Here is a 23,381-nt window from a genome sequence, read left to right on the forward strand (position 1 = left end):
CCCCCGCGGCCAGAGCGCCGGGGGCAGGGCGGCGAGAGGGCGGCGAGCCCCGGCTGGGGCTCGGCTCTCCCCCCGGCGGCCAGAGCGCAGGGCGGCGAGCCCCGGCAGGAGCTCGCCGCTCTCCCCCCAGCGGCCGGGGGGAGGGCGCGGGGGGGAGGGCGGCCAGAGCGCCGGGGGGAGGGCGGCGAGCCCGGCTGTGGCCCCGCTCTCCCCGGCGGCCGGAGCGCCGCGCCGCCCCCCTCCAGGTGCCGCCCCAAGCACCAGCTTGGGTGCTTGGTGCCTGGAGCCGGCCCTGTGAGCTACTAAAGTTAGACATTGTAAAATCAGCAGGTCCAAATACTTTCATTCAAGAGTTTTAAAAGAGTTGCAGAGGAGCAATCTAGACCAGCGGCGGGCAAACTTTTTGGCCAGAGGGCCGCATCGGGTTTCGTAAATTGTATGGAGGGCCAGTTAGGAGAGAGGGTCATGACCTCCTATCTGCCCCCCCCCCCCGGGACTCCTACCCCATCCACACACCCCTGCTCCCTGTCCCCTGACCGCCCCCGGACCTCTGCCACCACATCCAACCCCTCCTCTCATTCCTGATGCCCTCCCGGGACCCCTGCCCCATCCAACCACCCCTTCTCCCTGTCCCCTGCCACCGGAACCCCTGTCCCTGACTGCCCCCTGCAGCCCCATCTAAGCCCCTCTCCTTCCTGACTGCCCCCCCAGGATCCCTGCCCCCATTCAACCCCCTGTTCCCCCCGACCCCTATCCACATCCCCGCCCCCTGACCACCACTCCGAACTCCCCTGCCCTCTACCCAACCCCCCCACCCCCTGCTCCCTGCCCCCTTACCGCACTGCCCGGAGCACCAGTGGCTGGCGGCGCTACAGCCGCGCCGGCCGACTGGAGCCAGGCCACGCCGCCACCACCACCGCGCAGCACAGAGACCGGGGTCAGGCCGGGCTCTGCAGCTGTGCTGCCCCAGGAGCTCACAGCCCCGCTGCCCAGAACATTGCGCCGGCAGCGGGGCAAGCTGAGGCTGCAGGGGAGGGGGAACAGCAGGGGAGGGGCCGGGGGCTAGCCTCCTGGGCCAGGAGCTCGGGGGCCAGGCAGGACGGTCCCATGGGCCAGATGTGGCCCACAGGCCATAGTTTGCCCACCTCTGATCTAGACCATTACTGTTGATTGTCAATAAGTCTTGGAACAGTGGTGAAATTCTAGAGGATTTAAAGAAAGCTAATTAGTGCCACTATTTAAAAAGAATAAATGGGATGATCTGGGTAATCACAGGCCTGTCAGCCTGACATCAATCCTGGGCAAAATAGTGGAATGTCTGATATGGGACGTGATTAATAAAGAATTAAAGTAGGGTAATATAATTAGTGCCAATCAACATAGGTTTTTGGAAAATAGATCTTGTCAAACTAAATGGATAATTTTTTTAATGAAACTAGATGGTTGGTTGATAAAGATAATAGTGTTGATGTACTATACTTACATTTCTGTAAGGCATTTGTCTTGGTACCACATGGCATTAAGAAACTAGAACGAAACAAAATCAACATTGGCACACTTTAAATGGATTAAAACTGGCTAACTGTACGTAGGGAATCATCATCAAGTGGGTGAGTTTTTAGTGGGGCTCCATAGGGATCTGTTCTTGTCCCTGTACTATTTAACATTTTTATCAATGACCTGGAAGAAAACATAAACATCAATGATAAAATTTGCAGATGACACAAGGATTGTGGGAGTGGTAAATAATGAAGAGGACGGGTTACTGATACAGATTGATCTGGGTCGCTTGGTAAACTGGGTGCAAGTAAACTATGTGTTTTAATACGGTCAAGTGTACAGTTATACATCTAGGAACAAAGAATGTAGGCCATACTTACAGGATGGGCCCCTCTATTCTGGGAAGCAGTGACTCTGAAAAGGACTTGGGGGGGGCATGGTGGATAATCAGCTGAGCTACCAGTGCAATGCTGTGGCCAAAAGGGCTAATGAAATCCTTGGAATTCCAGGGGAATACTGAGAAGGAGTAGAGGGGTTATTTTACTCTATATTTGGTATTGGTGAGACTGCTACTCGAATACTGCATCTAGTTCTGCTGCCCATAATTCAGGAAGGATGTTGATGATCAATTGTAGAAGGTTCAGAAATGAGCCCCGAGAATGATTAGATTGGAAAACATGTCCTACAGCGATACTCAGTTACCTCAATCTGTTTATCTTAACAAAGAGACAGTTAAGGGTGACTTGATCACAGTCTATAAACATCTGTGTGTGGTATGGAAATTTGATAATAAAGGACACTTCTAGCAGACAAAAGTTATAACAAGATTCAGTGGCTGGAATTAGACAAATTCAGACTAGAAACAAACTGTGCATTTTTTTTTGTAACAGTGAGAGTCATTAACCATTGGAACAATGGTCAAGGTAGATTCGCCACAATCGGCAATTTTAAAATCAAGATTGGATATTTTTCTAAAAGATGTGCTTTCATTCAAACAGGAATTAAATCAGGGAAGTTCTGTGGCCTGTGCTATACAGGAGGTCAGACTAGATGACCATGGTCCCTTCTGGCCTTAGAATCTATGAATCTGCATGTACGGTCTCAGACTAGAGTAAATTGAATTTTTAAATCGAATTAGATTTCTTTCATACCTTTCCCTCCTCCTCACAGAATCAGTACAGAGTAGAATTAAGGTTGCTTTGGGCACAGTTGACACACTGAAAACCTCTAAGGAAATGGGGCTGAATACAACTGCTGGTGAAATAAATACCTATCTATTTTTTAAAGAGCTGCTCTATTTCTATCTTCCTTCTCCCCATCTGAGTTAAGAAGAGATCCTGGCCCACCAAGGAGTACCTGGTCACGAAGAGCGGGATTTACAGCTGCTTTGCATTGTCAGAGCAGCAGCACAAAGCAGCTGAAGCGTACTGGTGAACCTGACCCTTAATTTGCAATTGACCTATTGGTGTGCAGGGCTCTGTTACTGATTCCAGCACTTGTGAAGGGGTTCAGGGAGAGCCCATTGCTGAGTCCAGTATCTCTGTGCTCCTGCCTCATTTTCCCAGTACAGCGCTGCCTCTGTGCACAGTGGAACCGAACTATAAGTGCCATAGGAATCCTGTCGAGTACTCATGCCCAAGCTAATGTGCAGCCACCTACTATACAACTACATAATCTTTAAAGCGTACTACCAGTTGGGCCAAATCTACCAAAGACCACTCTCAGCACATGTGCCCTGTCTTCCTCATACCACTGAGGTATTACAACCAATAGAATTGTTGCATGCAAATTAGCTGCAGAGGATGGGTGATGATTTGTTGAGTTACCGCCAATGTCACACCAGCCTCACTTAAGAGTTACCTGAGCTGTTGACAGAAGCGTGTCCATAGCAAATATACTCATAACAATTAGAGACAACAGTAATTCATCTTAAATACAACCATATTTCCTGAAATATAGCCTATGCCCAATATGAACTATATGGAAATTTTAAAAAATCTGTTATCCCATTGCTAAGATCATTTGGGACAGGAAAATAATGAAGCAGGTGCAAATTTCTTTAAAGACCTACTTAACTAATTTTAATTCATAACCTAATTATTGAATTTATTCGTAACTGCTTGGAAAAATCACTTTGTATTTAAGGAGTAAGTACTAGAATTTTGGAGAGAATGTGCCATAGTTTTCCTATAAAGTGAAGAGATCGAATCCCTGCTTTAAGTTAAAAACAAAACTTAACCTTAACAGTGGAGTAGCAACCAGCAGATGCATAATGCAAATTGAAATTCTGGAATCAAGATGCAGAAACCAGGGGAAAGCAATGGTTCACTGAAACATCTCTAGCTAGCCCAATCTGATCCCTGATAACTAGGATTGGAAGGATTAGATTTTGATTTGAATATGTCAGTAAACGTCTATTTCACCATACACACTTAAACCGCTGAAAAAATATTTCCATAGATGATAACTGAAATTTACAGATAGGCAAAAGTAAGAAAAATGGTACTTGAGAAATCCAGTGATTTAGAATTTTGTGTTAGACTCATTACAAATGGACTAGCAAATGAATAGTAAAAAACAGGTATGACTTGTTGATTTAAGGATATATGTATTATATATTTTGATATCTGATGTTGACAGTTTGTGTTTTAATGGTTATAAAGCTTTAATTTTTTGGACCTCAGGGTCTCCTGTCATTAAACAATTTCCTGACCCCACAACTGTTAAAAAAAAAAGATAAAAAGAAAAAATAAATGCTTAAAACCTATAATTTTGTAAAATTGAGAAACTTTAAATTGAAAAAAAAAATTAAAATGCTTAAAAATAACCACTGATATTATCCACTGAAATTATATATATATATATAAAATTGAATTCTGCCAAGCTTAGTGCTAACGCTTCCTCATTGCCTTGGTATGCTGAGAGCACCTCTCCTGATGAGCACTCTACTCCTTCTGCCTGACCCATGCTGAGATCTAATCATAGTAGTGTCTCTGATCAAGTAGGTAGTAGAGTGGGAATCATCAAGCAAATGGAGTTGGAGTTCCTGTGTCCTTTGTAGGAAGCAAATAAAGAAACCCCTGTGTCCTGCTCTTTTCTGTGGGAGGAGTGAGAGAACTGAAATTCCTTACTCTATTCCTGACTCCTTCATCCATGGGGTCAAATGAAGTATCCACTCTGGGTACAGAGAGCAAGAACCAAGAGGATTACATTGGCGGGTTGGGAAGAGGAGGGAATTTTTGTTTAGATGATTCATTAAAACTTTTTTCCATAGTGGATGCCTCCTACAGAACATTTGGTACGTAAATTTGGACCGGATTCAGTTTTCATTTTTGCTTTGCAATTCACCTTTAAAGTAAACTCATATGAACTGGGGACTTTTGTGGAGCTGCATGACTCTCCCTGGTCTGTAGCTGCTTCAGGCTGAAAGTGTTCGGGTTGCAGTTTCATGGGTGCAGTGCCTTTTAAGGGCGGGTGTGACATCAGTAGGAGTTTCCAGCCTCTGCATATGTACTGTCCAGGAGGTTTTTGTTCTCCTTTTGGTTGCAGAGGAGACTCTTGGTGGCAAAGTGTGGAGAACCTCATGCAACTCATGATGTGATGTCTCACTGACATTTACAGCTACGCCCACTCTTCTCTATAATAAATCAAAAAACAAAAAAACCCAGCTCCATTGGGTGGTGATAGCAGGCCAGAATCCCAAAGTTTCAGTTATCGGAAGTCTAGCAATGATAGTAACTGAGCTAGAAGGAGACACAAGCAGGAAGAAGATGGACACACACAAAGAGGAGGAGCAGCAAGACATGCAGCTTAAGGTGGGCTGTGTTACACAGAGTAGCACACCTGATTGATAAAAAAAGAACTCTCCTAGGGATCCCACACTAGTGAGGGGGCAATGAAGTGCCTGAGTCAAAGAAGAGCTCCCCAATTAAATGGAAAACACAATTTTGTATTTGCTGACCCTGGCATTTTTCTATATGTTTCCTACTGATTTGCCATAAGGCAGGTGGGTGGAGCAGGGGCATGTGCGCCAGCAATGGATTCCCTGTGCATTTCAGACTGGAATCATGAAATCTCATGCTTTTGGTTTGGTTTGGTGTCTGAATTGTGAACTCTGGTTAATGGCAGGCATGCCTCCTGCAAATCAGGGAGCACCAGGGCAGGCTAAGATTGCTTTCCTTCTCTAGCACCTTCCGGGGAGGATCTCAGAGAACTTTACAAGCAATGAGTTAAGCCTTAGGAGACCCTTTAGGATTGGTAAGTATCATTATCCCCATTTGGGAAACTAGGCTACAGAGAGGTTAAGTGACTTGCTCAAAGCTACTCAGCAACTCATGGCAGAGGTCCGAATAGAACTGCCCACATTTTGCTTTAACCACAAGATCATTCCTTCTGTCCAGACACTGCTCTGTCATCACTCTGGGCCAATCAATCTCAGCTAGCCTCTGTTCTGCTGTCACAGGTCCTCTCAAGCCTTCCAGCTTGCTATTGCCTCTGATGTCCTACCTCCCCGGTGTGACCAGATGGAGGGGGGGAAGCAGAGCTACTGTAGCGCTGCATTGCAGGACTGAGCATGGGAGCAGAGTGCAAAGGGGGATACTGCAAAGCAGGGGAACCACTGCAGGACAGGGCTGGGTTGTTTCCATACTGAACTTTTCTTTTTTTTTTCTTCCATAAGTGTGCTGGCTTTACTGTCACAGGGATGCTCATGAGCACCAAGCTGTGACACTGGTTTGTTAGCACAGGGATGCTCATGAGCAGTGAGCTGCTAGTTTTGGTTTAGTGGGGCTCCTCATGAGCACCAGGGTAGGTATCCAGATTTGTTGCAGGGATGCTCATGAACTATAGGCTGTGTGTCTTGGTTTGTTATTGTAGAGATGCCTGTGAATGTTGGGCTATGATGCTGGCTTGTTGGTGTAGGGTTGCTTATGACTGCGGGGGTGTTGGGTTGGTTCTCCCTCCCTTCCCTTTACACAAAAGATGCATTGCTGCATTTGCTTGGGGTTGGGGAAACACACAGGAAAATGATAGGGATTTTGCAAACAAACAGCTCTAAGAAGAGAGAGAAGAGATGTTTTGGTCCCTAACGGCTTTGACACCATACATCCCCCCTTCAATGACAATAGTGATGATTACTTACTCTGAGTTTTGAAAATTGCGACCTATCCTGCTTTCCATGCAGATGCTGCTGCCCTAGTCATTTTCACTGATCCACATGCTTAGCGACCATTTTTTATGACTTAGATCCATACGTGAGGTTGGAGCATCACAAGAACACATCACCGAGACAGGTCCCTTCCGGGAGGGTTTTTCAGTGTAAACTGGACAATGGAACGCTGGGGCATGTCAGTGGGAGCAGACAGAGCTGTGATCAAGGGTGATGGAGTTGTGGGCAGAACGGGCTTTACGGATATATGACTGTCTCATGACATATGTTGTTGTTTCCTGTTTGCTTCCCTGCAGTCTTTGCAAAGGAAAACCTGGTCAAAGCCAAAGTGGGAAAAATCATCCACCTGCCCTGCTGCCATGAACTACCCAGCCCAGAGTCCCAGTATAACTACCGCGTTTACTGGCAAACAGAAAAAGAAGTAGTGATGGCTTACTCAGCAGGGAAGCTGGTCAGGACCGATGCAAAGTTTGTGAACCGGACCAAGATGGACCTACAGAACCTCACAATGTCAATTTTCCCAGTGAAACTATCAGACACCGACACATATAAATGCATAGTTCAAGTGATAGAGAAGGGACCTTCCAAGCTCTGTGACAGGACTGTGGATTTGGTGGTTGAAGGTAAGTGGTGTGATCCAAATCATCAGAAGCCTTTAATTAATACGCAAAGACCAAGGGGTTAAGATGGACGACTAGACGCACCATTGACTGGGGCAACAGAACAGTCAGGCCATAGCATCCTTGAGAAGCATAAGCATGGCTAGACTCGCCATTAGGATTCTAATTCCAATAGGATTACCTGCCATCCCCCTTCATTAGCTCTGTCCTCCTACATGGCAGTCCACACTCTGGGCCAGATTTACACCTTACGCACCCCTAGGCACAATATCTTCAGCGCCCCTCCCCACCTATGGACCCCCCCCCACTGCCTAGCGCTCCCCCAACCCTCCACAACTGCCCACTGCCCAGCGCCCCAACACACACAGACCTCCCGCACCCGCCATGGCCTAGCACTCCTCACGCCCAGAGCCCCCCCCCCCCCCCACAACCCTCCTACAGATCCACTCTCCTGCACCCTGGCCGCACTCATCGACCCCACTGGGAGGTGACTATGTCCACCGGGCTGAGCCGGCAGCACAGCCGGGGCCAGTCGGGGATTGCTCTGGCCCCTCAGGAGAGGCGTAATCAGACAGGCTGGAGCAGGAGCGGGACCTGCCCAGGCCGGGCTCCCTCAGGACCCACTTGCCCAGCAGGGCCCCCTGCATTGCATTGCTGAAGCCTTCCCCTGCCACCAGGGGTTGCTTTGCATTCCCTGCTAGCAGGAGCGCTCCAGCATGGCTGTGTGGTGCCATCTCCCACTCCGCCGCCCCCGCCCCTGCCAGGACTGGAGTGACAAATTGAATTTTTTTTAGCACACAGCTGGGTAACTGGGCTGCATGCAGCCCGCGGGCCACAGGTTGAGAATGACTGGCGTATGTTTTAACTTTTAACTAATTTTTAACGTTTAGGCACCCCTAGAACGCCGGTGTCCCTAGGCACGTGCCGACTGTGCCTAATTGGAAATCTGGCCCTGTCCACACTACTTCAAGCATTGAAAGAGGGTCTCCCTTCCCTTCCCCTTCCCTTGCCTGCTAGTTGTCTCTTTGGCATGGAGTTTATTCCATCACTGGTGACATCACTGGTCTGTGCTCTGAGCTATTTGGCCCCATCCTGCTTTCCAGCGTGAGGCACAGAGAAGTCAGGTCTCTCTCGTAGGGCAGGAGGAAGTGTTCCCCGCAAAGGCAGGCATGGTATGGTGGGAAGAGTGCTTTCTGACCAGGCCCCACCTCTCAGCAGCCATAGGCCCTTCCTGGTTTTGCTCCATCACCCTTGGAGAGCCCCACAACATTGTAGGGGCCTGGCTAGTGCTCTAGGGATCAGACACCTCCATGCCCTAAGGGTTAAATGAATCTCACCTCAGATCTGTGCTTAAATGGCACCTGGTTGAAAGAGGTTCCAGACCCAGCCAATAAACATTCTATAATTCAAGCTGTCATTGAGGAGTGCACGTCAGCCCTGCATGGGGGGAAACTCCCTCTGATTGGCTACTTTTCCACCTGCTGGGGTGTAAGCAGCCAATCAGAGCTAATGCAGGGAATGGGCAGAGATCTTCCTCTGCCGCCCCCTCTCCCCCAGGAGCCTATTCTTCCAGGAGGGGAGTGGGGAGCAGGAAGAGCCCAGCAGCTCAGGATGGCCCTGCTCCTTCTCCCCCCCCACCTCCCTCCAGCCCCTCCTGTGAACAATGGTGACAGGCTGGTCTGGGAGAGGGGAGTGAAGAACCAGAGGAGCTGCAGGAAGAACAGACATGAAGCTGGGAAAGGGCAAAATTGATGGGGAGCCGGGGGCAGAACAGATGTGGGAGCAGAACTGATGGGGGGAGGAGAGACAGGCAGATGCTGATGATGTCACTTTCATTTCTGTAGAAAATGATCGTTCCCCCCCCCACACACTTTTTCAGACCACTGTAAGCACTGCCCCAGGGAAATGGTTTAGTGGAGGAACAGGAGTGCTCAAAACGAATCTGAACCTTTGGTGGAAGTTAGAAGAAATTCTATTCGCATCATCATTTTCCATTTGCACGGCTGCCTCTCTGATAGTTGGTTTCAACGGAGAGCAGAGACATTGATTTCTTTTCGACCCGTATGACAGCAGAAAGTCCCAGAGATCTCGCAGGGAAGCCTTTATCTAGGCCCATGAATAAGCACTGGAATCTTCCACATCTTGAATGTGCATCTCTCCTGAGGTTTTCCCACCACTAGTCCTCAGCCTGCCTTACAGCAGCATGTATATAACACCCCCTGGTGTGCAGGGACACCTGAAGGAACTGTATCCCTATCAGCAAGTGAGAACTGAAGTGAAAAAAGAGACTTGTCCAGTTTCTTGCCTCCTGTATTCCCAGAACACTCCACTCCCCCTCTTGTGGGGTGCATCACCTATGGAGAGGAATAGTCCTAGGGCTGACAAATCAACTTAATGGGAAATGTGGCACGGCACTAAAAACAGCCCAGCTCTCTTCTGTTCTGCCATCTCCCACCCCCCGCATTCTAACAGGCCTTTGTAATAGCTATGGGGAGTGGGAGGGGCTTCAGGCCTTTTGGATAGAGGGATTGGTAATGGGATATGGAGCCTTTCACTTCTAGGCTGCTAGTTGACTAGGACAAAAGTGACTGAAAGTTGTTACCATGTGATGACTGCTCAGTGCTCCTGTGTGAAATGAGCTAGTGGTTTCAGTCCAGTTTCTGGTTTAGAAGTGACTGTCTCCAAAACAATCCTTTGTGCTAACTAAGGCAGTGGGGCCCAGTGGATAGGGTGCTGGGATAGAACTGAGGAGGCCTGGGATCTTTCTCTTTCTGCCACTGATCTGCTGTGTGACCTTTGGCAAAGTCACTTCATCCCTCCATGCCTCAGTTTCCTCTCCCATGCTTTGATTCTTGTCTACTTAGATTGCAAGCTCTTTGGGGCAGGGACGGTCACTAACTATGCATCTGAACAGTGCCCAGCATCATGGGGCCCCGATTGCAGTTGTGTGTGTGTGTGGGGGGGTGTCCCTAGACATGACCGTAATACAAATCATTAATTAATTGGCTCCCTTGCTGGATGGCTCAGAAGAGGCCAATGTTATCTTTTCTACACATTTATGCAATAGACTATTAATAACCACAAGCGGCAGCCCTATATTTCTATAGTACTTTCCGTTAAGAAGGCCACCTTACAAATGACCGTATATCTAGAGAGACCACGCGCCACCACTGAATGTGGCAGCTGGTGAAACAGTGCACTGCAATACTGGACAATAGTTTAGGACAGGAAGTGAAGGTGAATACCAGAATTCCCTATCCACCTGAAACTTCAGAAGGAATTTGGAGGCGCTAGAATGCAAAGTCCCATGGGCTCTTTAATGACAAGGGGTCAGGAAGACTGCAATTTTGTGCCTCATCTGACAGAATGGTAATTAAATCTCTCTCACTACCTTTGCTCCAGCTGACTTCAGCAAGCCTGTCATATCAGCAGATGTACCCAAAGATGCTTGTGGCTCAACTGAGGTGACGGTGAACTGTTATTCTCATGGTGGCTTTCCAGCACCCAGAGTCTCTGGGATCCTCAATAATATGTCTGTGGACTGGCAAACCAATTTATCTGACTCAAAAGACAGCCTCTATAATGTCACCGCCAAATTGCAGCTCAATCTGACTGAAGACATTTTCCTCACATGTACCATTGAGTATGATGACTTCGAAGTGTCCTCCAACTACATTCTGAGTAAGTTTCTGCCAATCATACGCAGTGTGTAATGAATTTGTGGAACTCGCTGAGGTACATAGCTCGGAAAGAAGGGTGCATTTACTCGTGTCAGAATAGTGTCCACAGTTACACAAACATAAAACTTGCAAGCCCTCTCCTTCCTGCCTCAAGGTCTATTACTGGCTGCAATAATCAGGAAGAAATTCCAGCTTCCCACACTCAGTAGTATTCCTAACGTATGTATGTAGTAATGTACCATGATTGTATACAGTGCAATGCAAAATAGAGGATCATACAATAAATGGGCCTATGCCTGGAAAGGGACAAGTGAAAACAGACAGGGAGGGTGATGAAAGACAGTACACTGAATATGAAGTAGCCGTTACAGTCTAAATGCTTCACAGTACAAAGGAGCTTGCAAGAAGACGCTTAAAGCCAGAGATTTAAAAAAAACATTTTTTATTAAAAACAACATTTAAAACATGTTTCTATGCCCAATGTTCTGACTGTATGGATCCAGGCATTTCCAAGGGAAGCTAAGGAGAGATACGGCCACCCTTGTCCATGGTGAATAGTACCTTATTCATCATAGGCCTGCTGAACTCAATAGGACTTGTGAAGGTACCATTCAGCTTGAGCAAGGAGCTCAGAACCTGGCCCTTAGAGAATATTGCTAATAGCTGGAATAATGTCTAAATTCCCAGGAGGAAACAGGTATGAAAAAAAGGGCTCAACAGTATACTGCGTGGAATAGAAGAGAAGGAGAAAAAATCCCAGCAAAATAATCATAATAAAACAATAGCTTGAGGTAATGACTGATTCTTTGAAGGCAGGGAGGGGAAAAAACAGTGACAACAACAAAAAACACCTTTTGATTTTTAAAGCGAGTGGCCACTTTCACTTCAGTTTGTTGGGAACAGTCCTTAAAGCAACAAATGCTTGGGAGTCCCAGCTCCGGGCTAGCAGGCTCACACGTGAAGCTGGCAAGATTATGGGGAGAATAAAGCCAACGTCCAGGAAGTTGTATGCTGCTTAATTTAGCCCAATCTTAGAATCATAGCTATTAGTGAGGGTAAAGCCCTATGAGATGAAGCATACATTTAGGCCATCTTCCTGCCAATGCAGGAGAGTTCCTTACTGTAGAAGTGGTAGTACATGTCTAGTCTTTTAAATGTTCTAAGTGACAGGACTTCCACCATCTGATGAGAATGGCAAGAGCATCTGAATCCACTGAAATAAAATTCCAGACCCTTACTCTCTTTGCCCCCTACTCAGAGAATGATAGATCAAATATGCCTTTTGCATTTAGAGGTCTCTTTTATGTATAAACTTGGAGGTATACATACTGCTCTGGCGTAGGTGTAAATGTGCCTGAAACAAGAGAACCTGAGTAGTGCCTCTATGACTGGAAGTTTCTCTAAATGCAGACTCATAATTACCCACCCAACCTCCACTGTTCCTTAAAGGGAAAGAGCTTTGTTACTTCCCCACATAAACACCCGCGGCCAACAGAAGCTCCTCAGGGCAGGAAGTGCCTGCTCTGTTAATCAGATAGATTATGATACTTAGTTGCTACTGTGTATTACCTCTGAGTGCACCTTTTTATGTCAAATTTGCCTATCTGCTTTTAGATGTTCATAGCCTTGCAGAACTCATGTAAAACACAGTTCATCCATGCCCAGTTCTGGAAAAAAATCCAGCACTTAAAACTACACAGATGTCAGACAAATCTTAAACCCAGAAAAATACTCTTGGGGAATGGGAGGCTTCCTCACAGCTTGAGTTGCAGCTTTGTCACTTTTGTGAACCAGGGAGCATACCCTGCCTGGAACTCCATATAGTTCAGAAACTATAAAGAGTGGCTGGATAATATATTGCAACTAAGCATGTTACTGGCAAAAATGGCATTACTTGGCATTAGAATTTGGACAAAACAGGATTCTCACACCCACACTTGTGTGAAAATGGCACTATGGTGAAGGGCCCTTCAGTTATATTTATCAATCCTTTCTTCTCAGAAAAACTAAAGGAATGTCCTTCTTCTCCAACACCTCTGCCCCAGGGGGTCATTATTGCCTCGAGTTTGGTTCTCATCTGCATCTTCCTTGTGGCCATTGCCTTGCTTTTAAAATATTTCCGGTGTCATGGTAAGTACAGTTCCTTTAATGAGAGTCACATTCATGGGCTGCTTTTTGATGACTCATAGGAAAGTTGGTAAAATGTACTATTTGGAAACTCTTCTGTTGATAGATTGTGGAGGGAAGTGCAGAACATCCAATGCTCTAGTTGTATTAATTGTAACAGCCAACGTCACAAAGTATAGATTCATATCAGGGCTTTCCTAAAGGCTGGCAGCTATGTGGGTCCATTATAGGCAGGGAGCAACTGAGCCATTTGGGTCGGGATCAGAAATTCAGCAAAGTTGAATGATGTTTAGATCTGGGCCGGTTCGGTTCAGACCCGTTTTTATGTACTGAAGCGTATAAAGGAGCCCTTTGCCAGGGCTGTCACTGCTATATAATCATCAAAATACAGTGGAGTTTTTACCATTTAAAAAGACTTTGCCACCTCCCAAAATGAGGCTTATCCTCAAGCCCCCCACCACCAAGCTCCTATTTGCACCATCCCCTTGCTTTCCCCAGAATAACTTGGGGCCAGACTTACACAGCTATTCGGGCACCTAAAGATGCAGAGAGGCACCAATTGGGATTTACAAAAGCAGAGTAGGCATCTAACTCCCACTGAAAGTCAATAGGAGTTAAGCACCTAACGCTCTTGGGCACTTTTGAAAATCCACCTAGAAGCCTCTCTTCATCTCTAGGTATCTAAATACCTTTGTAAATCAGGCCCAAGAAAAATACAGGAGCCTTACAGTGTGTCCTAAGGGTCACACAATCTAGGTTTGGTCACAAGGGAAGTGATCTTCAGAGTCCAGAATCACCCCCGCCCCAAACATGCGCTGTCAGTAGCCACCCTCCTATTTAAAGCAAGCGCTATTGGCCTGCATGTTTGAACTGATCATAGTTGCAGTGCTGTCCCTGAACGGGAGAGGTTATTTCTAGCATAGTTGGGACCCAAACCCCTGAAGGGCATTTGTAACTTTATTTTGCTTGGGAGCGCCACTGCTTCTGCAACTAATTTCAAATGTGCTGTCTACAAGGAGGAGTTGGGGGTTTGTTTTCTATCCGCCTGCCCTGCAAAATCAGCCTAGGCTCTGAGAGTCAAGCAAGGCTATTTCCTCCTGGTGCACCACGAGAGGCAGATTAAGGTTTCCTGAGGCCTTGGGCCAGAGCAAGTGAGGGGGTTCCTTCCCACCCCTTCTGCCTGTGGCCTTGCCCCTTCCGCCTGTGACCCCACCCACAGCCCCACCCCTTTCTGCCCCTTTCCCAGAGGTGGGGTCCAGGGGCCCACCCCTGTCCCACCCAGGGTACTCCTCATTCTGTCCCCTCATTGCAGCCCTGCAACCTCTTTTTCTCCTTTCTCTCCCACCCCCTACAGCCCCAAGACCGGAGAAGCTCTGTCCCCGTGCCACAGCCCTGGGGCACAGCAAGAAGTGAGAGCTCTTCCAGTCCCAGGGCCGCTGCGGGGGGGAGGGCTTGGGACAGGGTCGGGGGCTTCTGGGGGGGCTTCCCCATCCTGTGGTTTCAGTGGCAGAATTTTTCCGGTGGCCCCGCAGTTGGTGAGGGCCGCTGGGCACAGGCCCCATGGGTCCAGTGGCTAATCCACCACTGTGCACCATCACGTGAGAGAGGTTCTGCGAGGCAAATCATGCTCTCAGCTCTACAGCCCCCATTATCTTCAATTTATGACCTCAGTGGCACCTGCTCAGCTCCCTAGTGCTTAATGGGGTGCACAGCTGTTTGGAATGTAGTAAACAATCCTGTTGATGCACCCAAAGGAATAGAGTCCAGCTCACACTCTTAGCTGTGTTGGCTCTGTCATTCTAATAAGGGTAAAAACTTAGCTTTGAGCCTGAGGTCAGTAGACATGTCTCTGAATCCCCCCAGGAAGCAGATCTGCTGAATAAGACGGTGCTATTTTACAGTCACTTTTCAGAGTAGAACTTCACTTTCAGACGCCAAAGTTGGAGTCTCAAACCAGCTTTCAAGTGTTTAAGGTTGAGTTACACCTCAGTGAGAAGGGAGATGTGAAGGGCTTCAGGCCAGGGCTCCTACAGGGAAATTGCTGCTTCCCCCTGCAGCTGGCCCTCAGAGCTCAGCAAATGCTTCAGAAGTGCAATGTTATGGTGGAAACCTGGATTGGGAGCTGGTCCAGCCTTAAAGTCCAGTTTCTTAGCTTAAAAGCTTTGCTTCAAGGAGCTGAAGCAAGGGCTAGGGTGGAAACAAGAAGCAAAAGGGAGGAGCGTGGAGGGTTGGGCTGGAGTGGGTGGTTGAGGATTTTAGTTGTGTGTTTGTGGTGGTGTTCGCAATTTGCCAGACACTCTCCAGACATTTGAGAAGGGACCTCCCTGCCCTGAGGAGCTCACGATCCTAGGCCTGCCTGGACAACCTTTGCACCTAGCTGTATGTTAACACTGCACGATCTCTAACTCTGTTCTGGAAAATGAGCTTCAGAAAAAAAGGATGTAGGGAAAGATAGTAAAACATTTTTCCTCCGTTTCTTTAATCCACTTAACAGAATGGGCCAAATTCAGAGGTCACTTAAATGGCAGCATCAGATTTATGCTGAGACGTTGGTGTGAGCCTGATTTAGTGTAACATGCCAAGGGGACACTGATTGGACTATAGGAGGAAAACCAGCTAATAGGGTGTAAAACTATGGGGAACCTTGCTCCTGCTACACCCTTAAAAGAAACTGTGTTACTAAGACCCCACCTTTCTGCCGTTTGGTGTGTAACTTAGGCTCATTTATTGGCCTGTAACTTACAATAAATGGTGTATGTACTCTGAATTTTCTCAGCATATGTAGGGTTATTTTTTGCATGTCCTGAAGTCCTAGTTCTGCACCAATGGGATTTGATGTTTATCCAGAGGTGAAAGTAAGCCGGTCCGGCGTACCGGCAAGAGCCGGTATGCCGTGCCGGACTGGACCGGCTTCCCTGGTGGTGATTTAAAGGGCCCAGGGCTCCAGCCGCTCTTGGGAGCACCAGGCCCTTTAAATCCCCGCCCAAGCCCGGCTGCCAGAGCCCAAGTGGCGGCAGGGCTCCGGCGGCGCTTTAAAGGGCCCGGGGCTCCCCGCAGTGGCAGGAGCACTGGGCCCTTTAAATCCTCGCCTGGGCCCGGCTGCTGGAGCCCCAGCAACGGCAGGGCTCCAGCGGCGCTTTAAAGGGCCCGGAACTCCACGGCGGCTAGAGCCCCGGGCCCCTTAATTCGCCACAGGGCTCCCAGCTTCATTTGCAGCTGGTAGCTCTGGGGTGATTTAAAGGCCCTGGGGCTCCCAGCCACAGCCGGAGCCCCAGGGCCTTTAAATCTTGACAGGCCCCGCCTCTTCCAGTTGAGGCCCCGCCCCGCTCAGGACTCCGGCGTACCGGTAAGTCCTTTAAGTTACTTTCACACCTGTGTTTATCTGTGACATCACCTAAAAGGCCCAAACCAGCCAATGAGAATATGGTTATAGACAATCACTCTAACATTCTGAAGGGAACAATCCTGCCAAGTGAGTGATGGCACTAGAGGTCAGAGCTCTTCTCCATCTGATTTCCTTGATTATACTCTGATATTCCGCCCCCACCCGTAACCATATTTGAAGGGATCAAAATGTGGCTGAAGGAAGCATTTGGATCCAGTACTGTTGAGTGCACTGGAATTCTGAGCACTTACGAGAGATTGTCTTCTTTCCTTAGGCTGCGAACAACTGCGGTGCTCTCACTACCCTGTCCCTCAAGATCCAGCAGTGGGAACTGAAATGAAAGACGGTGTAAGAGGTGTCACTGACCTCTCTGAAGTAACATCAGAAGCAGCATCTTTCTGATTAGACCATATCTGCAGGTAACTTTCTCCCCTGTTTGTTGATGGCAAAATACATGCTCATATGCTATGCGCTGGTAACGTTAGCACACAAAGTGTTCTGTTGTTTTCTGGGGTCAAGGCTGTAGGGCTTTGTGGCCACTCACATTTGGATAGATGACATGGTCTTCTGGAGTGAGGGTGTCTCCCAGCCGGATAACAGGGATTTTTTTGTTTTGGTTTACATTTAAAGTGAATGTAGTAATGGTGAAAGATGCCAGTAGTCTTCAGTTTCTCTAGGGCTCTTGATCCTTCTTGCAATATAATGGGTACTGCATTAGTGTAAGTTCTCTTCCTGCCACCCCTCCAATTTGCCCCACCTCCAGAGCTCACACCAGCAGGGCCGAAAGAAGAGCTCTTTGATAAATCCAGCTCTTGGTTCCTCTCTGGAGACCGGAGACCAAGAGGCTGGTTATTGCCTTAGAGATGGGTTTGTTCATTTCACAAACAGGCCAACAAATAGCTCTCATTGGCAATGTCCTTCAGTCACTACTAAACTGAATCCGATTTGACCTGTTCACCAGCAATCAACCTCTCACCAGTCCCATGTGCTACCTTGGCCCCCTGGAAACTATTTTTGGTGAACTGCACATAGACCATGTGCCTCTCCTGCTACGTATAATGGCCACAAGGATGATGAGGGAAGGGCTGAAGGAGCAGTGGCCAGAGGTGTTGAGGAAGGGCACAACTGTGAGTGAATAACTCCATTTTTCATAATCGGCTCCTAAGGTCCATCTATGCAGCTGCCAGCAGCGAGCTTCCCAGCCCAGGTCGACAGACTCAGGCTCATGGGGCACACACCCCCACACTAGAACTAGCTGTGCAGACAGCCCACCCTCCCCCGCAGACTTCAGACCCCGAGCTGCAACATCTATCTGGCTATTTTTAGCATGGTAGCGTAAACCCTGCAAGCCTGAGTCTGTTGACCTGGGCTGGGAGGCTCACCACAGTGGACTGCGTCGACATACCCTAAATGCTCGTCCATCTTTGAGGCACTTATAGAATCATAGATTAGAGTTGGAAGAGACCTCAGGAGGTCATCTAGTCCAACCCCCTGCTCAAAGCAGGACCAATCCCCAACTAAATCATCCCAGCCAGGGCTTCCCTCCAAACCCTCCTCTTCAGCAGCTTGAGGAGAGTTTTCTCCCTCTCAGGATTTCCAATGTGAGCAGTGAGGTGAGCGGCAGGGTGCGAGGTATCAAATAGCTTCATTGGGAGCCCCAGGAGGAGTAGATGGCTTGAAAGTGCTGTTTATTTTTGACAGATCAAGTGAAAGATGCTGGGGCGGTTTCTGGGGAAGGGTCAGCATGGAAATGGGGGTGTTAGAAAATGGAAGCACAAGTGGGTCACTGCCCTGTAATTACAGAGTGAGGGAAAACTCTGGTTACACTTCTACAATGACTTTGGGCCCTGGGGAGCCCCTCTCCTTACTCCTGATACCTGACTTGATTTACAGCTGACTCTTCCTCTGGAGGACCCAGGCTGATAAACAGGAATCAAAGCAGAAGAAAAGAGAAATGCTATTGAGTAAGGCTCAGAATTAAAGATCTCTGAGACGCTGCTTCCAAATGCCTGGGGGTTGGGGATGGAATTGGAACTGCTCAATTGTTTCTTAAACCCTGTTCTCCTAACAAAGGTTTTTCTTTAGGTCGGGGGAAGGAACGGGGGGAGAAGGGAGAGTGGATCTGTGCAATAAGAGCTATTAATAAATTATTATTATTATTTTGGGGGGAATGATCTGGGTTCTCTCTCTGCTGTCCCAGTGGCCAGTGTGTGCAGCATAGTGACAGTTGCGAAGTCCTAAGGGGCACGTTTGTTTGTTTTTCTGAGAATGAACGGACTCACAACTTGACATGCTGTGAGAATGAAGGAAGGGGAAATCATCATGGTTAGTTTCTCTCATGTCCAAACCCAGCCACCCACTCTCACTGTCCTACGGGGAAGGCCCCATCTGGAACAGATACTAAATCTTGGTTAGCAAGTAGTCCGAGGGGATTTATCAGCACAGATTCTATAGTAGGAGTTTCCCTACTGAATAAATTCATTCCACTGCATTCCTCTTTCTCTAAATCCTCTTGCTTTTCTGTAAATGCTTGGTTGTTCCTAGTCCTGATGATTGAAATAGTGGGCAGACCCAGAGATCAGGTGTCAGAACTGCTGAGATCTGTTGCTGATCGTGGGACAGTCTCTTACACTAAAATGCAGAGTTTATCTAAGTAGTAGCAACCACAGCCCATTGTAAGTCAGATAGTCTGGTTTGCTGTTGATTCATCCTTACTGCACAAAGAAACCCTCTCCCCAGAGAACCTGCAGGCTTTCACAAGGACCAAAGACTGGCCCAGATTCCAACCCAAAGTGTGGTGCCCTAGTGGTGCGTGGCTTGCAGTGCCTGCCCTCACCCAGGCAAAGCACCCCCTCTGCTACTGCTTGTTAGATTAGATGCCATCATGAGGTCTGCAGATGGCTTCTGTTGTCTGACAGTCATTTTCATGGATGTTTTAGGAGTAAAAAAATCTAACCTTTGTGTCCCCTCAGATCTCGTATCCCGTATGCCCTGCACTGCAGTCCCCATTGTCCTCCGTGGCCAAGGCTTATTCCATAGACTGTTTGGCTCTTCCAGAAGAGGATGACGGAGCAGGCAGGAAATCTGCTGAAGTGGACTGGGAAGATGGTGTTTTGTGAATAAACACCACCACCACAGAAGCTTTAGGACAGTAACGCACCAGAGCCCTGTGTCTGCAATGCCACCCCAAAGGAAGCTCCATTTTCCTGATGAGCAGCAAGAAGAAATGTTGCTCCAGTACACCACCTGCCTCCTCAGAGTTTGGGATGTTTGGCTTTGACATTGCCTCTAAGGCAAGGGTGGCCTGTGGTGCTTTACCAGGTAGCCCATCTTTAGTAAGGAGAGGCTGGCCCTTGGGAGATGACAGGTCCCAATGTGCAATCTTGATCCAAGCACAGGCTGCACCTCTTTGTTAGAGCTGAGGGCAGCTGTAGTCTGTTCCATTCTATGCATAGTCCTTGGGCTTGGGCATGATGCCAGTACAGTTCTTGGAGTAGAGTTTGGATTAAGAATGTATTTGAGGACCTGACAATCACAGATGTCTCCTGTCTTGAGTCCCTTCTCCAGTAAGGACGCAAAGTTCAGCCACTCCTTAAGGAAGAACTGAACAGAGACGGGGAAATACGTCTTATGCTTATTTCAGCAGCCATAACATTTAGTGTAGTCTGGAGTGACATTAATACACTGACACCCTGGCCATTTGCTAACTAATGTGCGTACAGCTATCTGCCTCGTTTGCAGCACTAATGCTAGTACTCATGACCTGTTTGTCCCCAAAACCCCTCCAGCCAGTGAATCAAAGATACAGCTCTGCTAGTTCACCCCAAAGAGGAAGATGATATGCCAAAGCTCATCTATCTGCACATTCCAGCCAACTGACAGCATGCAGACACACCCCACTGGTACTTTTTATATGTATTTCCCCTAGTCAACACTCATATGCGGTCAGATTGCTCAGCAGCTATCTTACATGCATGTAACATGAAGAAATTGAAAATTCATCCAAAACCACAGGTCTGCTCCCCTTAACGGTGTGTGGGGATGTGTGGCTACAACACCCTCGTTACTATTGCTTCTCCACAAGGCTTGGGGTGGGCTGAGTCTTTAGTTTCTTGCAGGAAATTTGGCGGTATGGGACTACCCTGGCCTGGGATGCTGCTGATCAGTCTATGGCTGCTGTTCTCAGTCTTTTCCCTATATCCATTCAGAAGCTGAAGCGGGGAAGAGCCCGGCTTGGCCTCTAGCATCGGATAGGACCTATCCAGATCTGGCCTGAATGGTTTTATTGCCTACTGTGTAGGAAAGCGCGATTTCTCATTTTGAGGAGAAAACCAAAACCCAATAAGCTGCTTGCACAATGGAATTTACTAACATACCTCCGCCCCTGCTTGCTTATCATATTCTACTCTATCCCTTCTGCTTTGTCTTTAAAGCTAACTGGTTATAGGCTCTGTGAGTTACAGCTTCATCCAGCCTGTTTTGCAGCCGTTGTTCGGAGAGTGGGACCAGTAATCGCACGGCAGCAGTGCAGAACGGATACTAACGGTGGAGACTGGTTGTGCATCGCAGCGTTCTCACTGGTCACTTTTTTGATGTTGCTGCAACCATGCGCTGACCCCCACCAGTGAGTGCACAGCTGGGAAGCAGCACTGGGACACCCCAATCCTACACTCCTCTTTCTGGTAAATAGGTGTGTAGGAGAGAAATTACTGGAGGGAAACCAAGCCAATAAAGGCAGCTTACGGAGGCTCAGGCTCTGGGTGAGAAGCCAGTGTAAGTTAGGATGGTGATGGGAATAGTGTGTCACATTTTTCTTTTCTTCCCATTCCTACTACCCAGCAACTAGTCTGTACTCTTGCTACTGCCAGCTTTAACTAGTGCATTCTCCTACTGGTCCACTGTCCGCCGCTATGCCACGCTGTACTTACTTGCCCACTCTCCGCTTTGTGTCTCCTTTCATACTGCTCTGTAACTTCCCCCTCTCCTCTGAAGCCTCCTAGAAATGCGTCTCTACCACAATGCTTTCCTGTTTAAAATAAAAACAAAACCAAAAAGTGCCATACTTACTTCCAACCATCTTCCTCCAGCTGTTCTATATTTAATATGCACTCCTGACTGAAGCCTGTAAGCTCTCTGGGGCAGGGTTTTTCTGTGGAGCATATGCTTTTGTAAATCGCCAGATACCCTTATGACATTGTAAATAATTCCTTCTAGCTGAGCTAAGGGATTTCACACTGACAGAAATGCAGGAAATTTAGGGTTTGATTTTTCCCCCCTATAAAACATGTTTTATGTTTTCTACTGTCTCACGGTGTTTTCAGTGAAATGCACATGGTTTCCATGAGACCTTTCAGCTTATTTAACACCTGAATCAATGTAACAGGTGAACTGCTTTCAGTTTAACATCTTCATTTTGGCTAAGATATTCTATGGGGTTTTTTTCCCCCTTAATTGTATTAAAGGATAAACTCTGCATTTGGTTTCCTTTTCTTAATAATAAACATATCTGCTCTATGTGCTGGGAAACTACAGAAGCTCATTAGCTTCTACACTGGCTAAAAGCTATATAGTCACAGAGTAAGCACCAGGGTCTAGATCAGAGGTGGGCAAACTACAGCTGGCCCACGAGATCCTCCTGCCCTGGGGGGGCGAGCCCCCGCCCCCACCCTTCCCCCGCAGCCTCAGCTCGCTCCGCCCCCGGCGCAATGCTCTGGGCAGTGGGGCTGCGAGCTCCTGCGGCAGTGCAGCTGCAGAGCCCGGCCTGACCTGGTGCTCTGAGCTGCGCGGTGGCGTGGCTGGCTCCAGCCGGGCAGCACAGCTGCCTGTCCTGGCGCTCTGGGCAGCGTGGCTGTAGCGCCACCAGCCACCGGTGCTCCAGGCAGCGCTGTAAGGGGGCAGGGAGCTGGGGCTGGGGGGGTTGGATAGAGAGCAGGGGAATTCAGGATGGTGGTCAGGGGGCAGGGTTGAATGGGGGCAGGGGTTCCGGGGGGCACAGTCAGGAATGAGAGGGGGGTTGGATGGGGTGGCAGGGGGCAGTCAGGGGCAGGGGTTCCAGGGCCTGTCAGGGGACAGGGAGGGTTGGATGGGGCAGGAGGCCCGGGGGGGCCGTCAGGGACTGAGAAGCAGGAGGGGGGTAGATAGGGGTCGGGACTGGGCCACGCCTGGCTGTTTGCGGAGGCACAGCCTCCGCTAACCAGCCCTCCATACAATTTTGGAAACTCGACGCAGCTCTCAGGCAAAAAAGTTTGTCCGCCGCTGGGCTAGATCTACAACGGGGACTCAGGCTCAGAGTTAGGCATCAAAGAATGGGCTCTACAAAATCCAGCCTGCTGAGCAGAGGAAGCTATTTATGCTAGTAAATAGGAGAGTTGCGAGAGGTGAGGCCTGAGCCACCTGGGTGAGAGGGAGGTGCTACCTTACACGCAGGATTCACAGCTGTGAACAGTGCCCTAGCCCTAGCCACAGGCACTTGTACCAGGTCAAACCTTTCCTGCAAAACATGGTTGCAGTGGTGCCATTACCCCTGCCCTCCTCCGTTATTCCCACTAGCCCAGTGGTTCAAGCTAGTGTGAGGAGCTTGCCAAGGCTTAGGCACCAAACCATGTGGTGGCATTAGGATGTTACTGGCAGAAGCTTTGGTGCCCATGGAATTTAGGCACCGCGTGAGGTGGCAGCTGAGTGAGCACTGTGAGGCGCTAATAGTTGGACTTGATTTAAAGTGGAAGCTCGGTGCTGTAGCCTTTTGTGGCTCTAGCCCTATGTCAGGTCAGGCTCTAGCCAGTTGGCTGCCACAGTACAGAGTATGTGCAAGGTTGGCAAGTTACACCAATACAATCCTCAACCAAAGGGGCTGAGCTGGAAAGGGGGCCTGCACCTTAAAGCCCAGTCCTGCAAGGTGTGCG

General features: G+C 48.5%; 1 protein-coding gene across 1 annotated transcript in view; it reads left to right on the forward strand.

The window, feature by feature from the left end:
- Positions 1-17,976, forward strand: part of CD80 (CD80 molecule) — a 24,431-nt gene extending 6,455 nt beyond the window's left edge. Inside the window, exons 2-5 of the mRNA XM_024209455.1 lie at positions 6,964-7,290; positions 10,690-10,968; positions 12,969-13,097; positions 16,754-17,976. Of these exons, the coding sequence (XP_024065223.1) occupies positions 6,964-7,290; positions 10,690-10,968; positions 12,969-13,097; positions 16,754-16,881 (863 nt within the window). The 3' untranslated portion in view covers positions 16,882-17,976. The remainder of the gene's footprint in view (positions 1-6,963; positions 7,291-10,689; positions 10,969-12,968; positions 13,098-16,753) is intronic.
- The last annotated feature ends 5,405 nt before the right edge of the window (positions 17,977-23,381 follow it).

Source organism: Terrapene carolina, unplaced genomic scaffold, assembly GCF_002925995.2.
Source record: "Terrapene carolina triunguis isolate 2854851 unplaced genomic scaffold, T_m_triunguis-2.0 Scaffold558, whole genome shotgun sequence".
NCBI lineage: Eukaryota > Metazoa > Chordata > Testudines > Emydidae > Terrapene > Terrapene triunguis.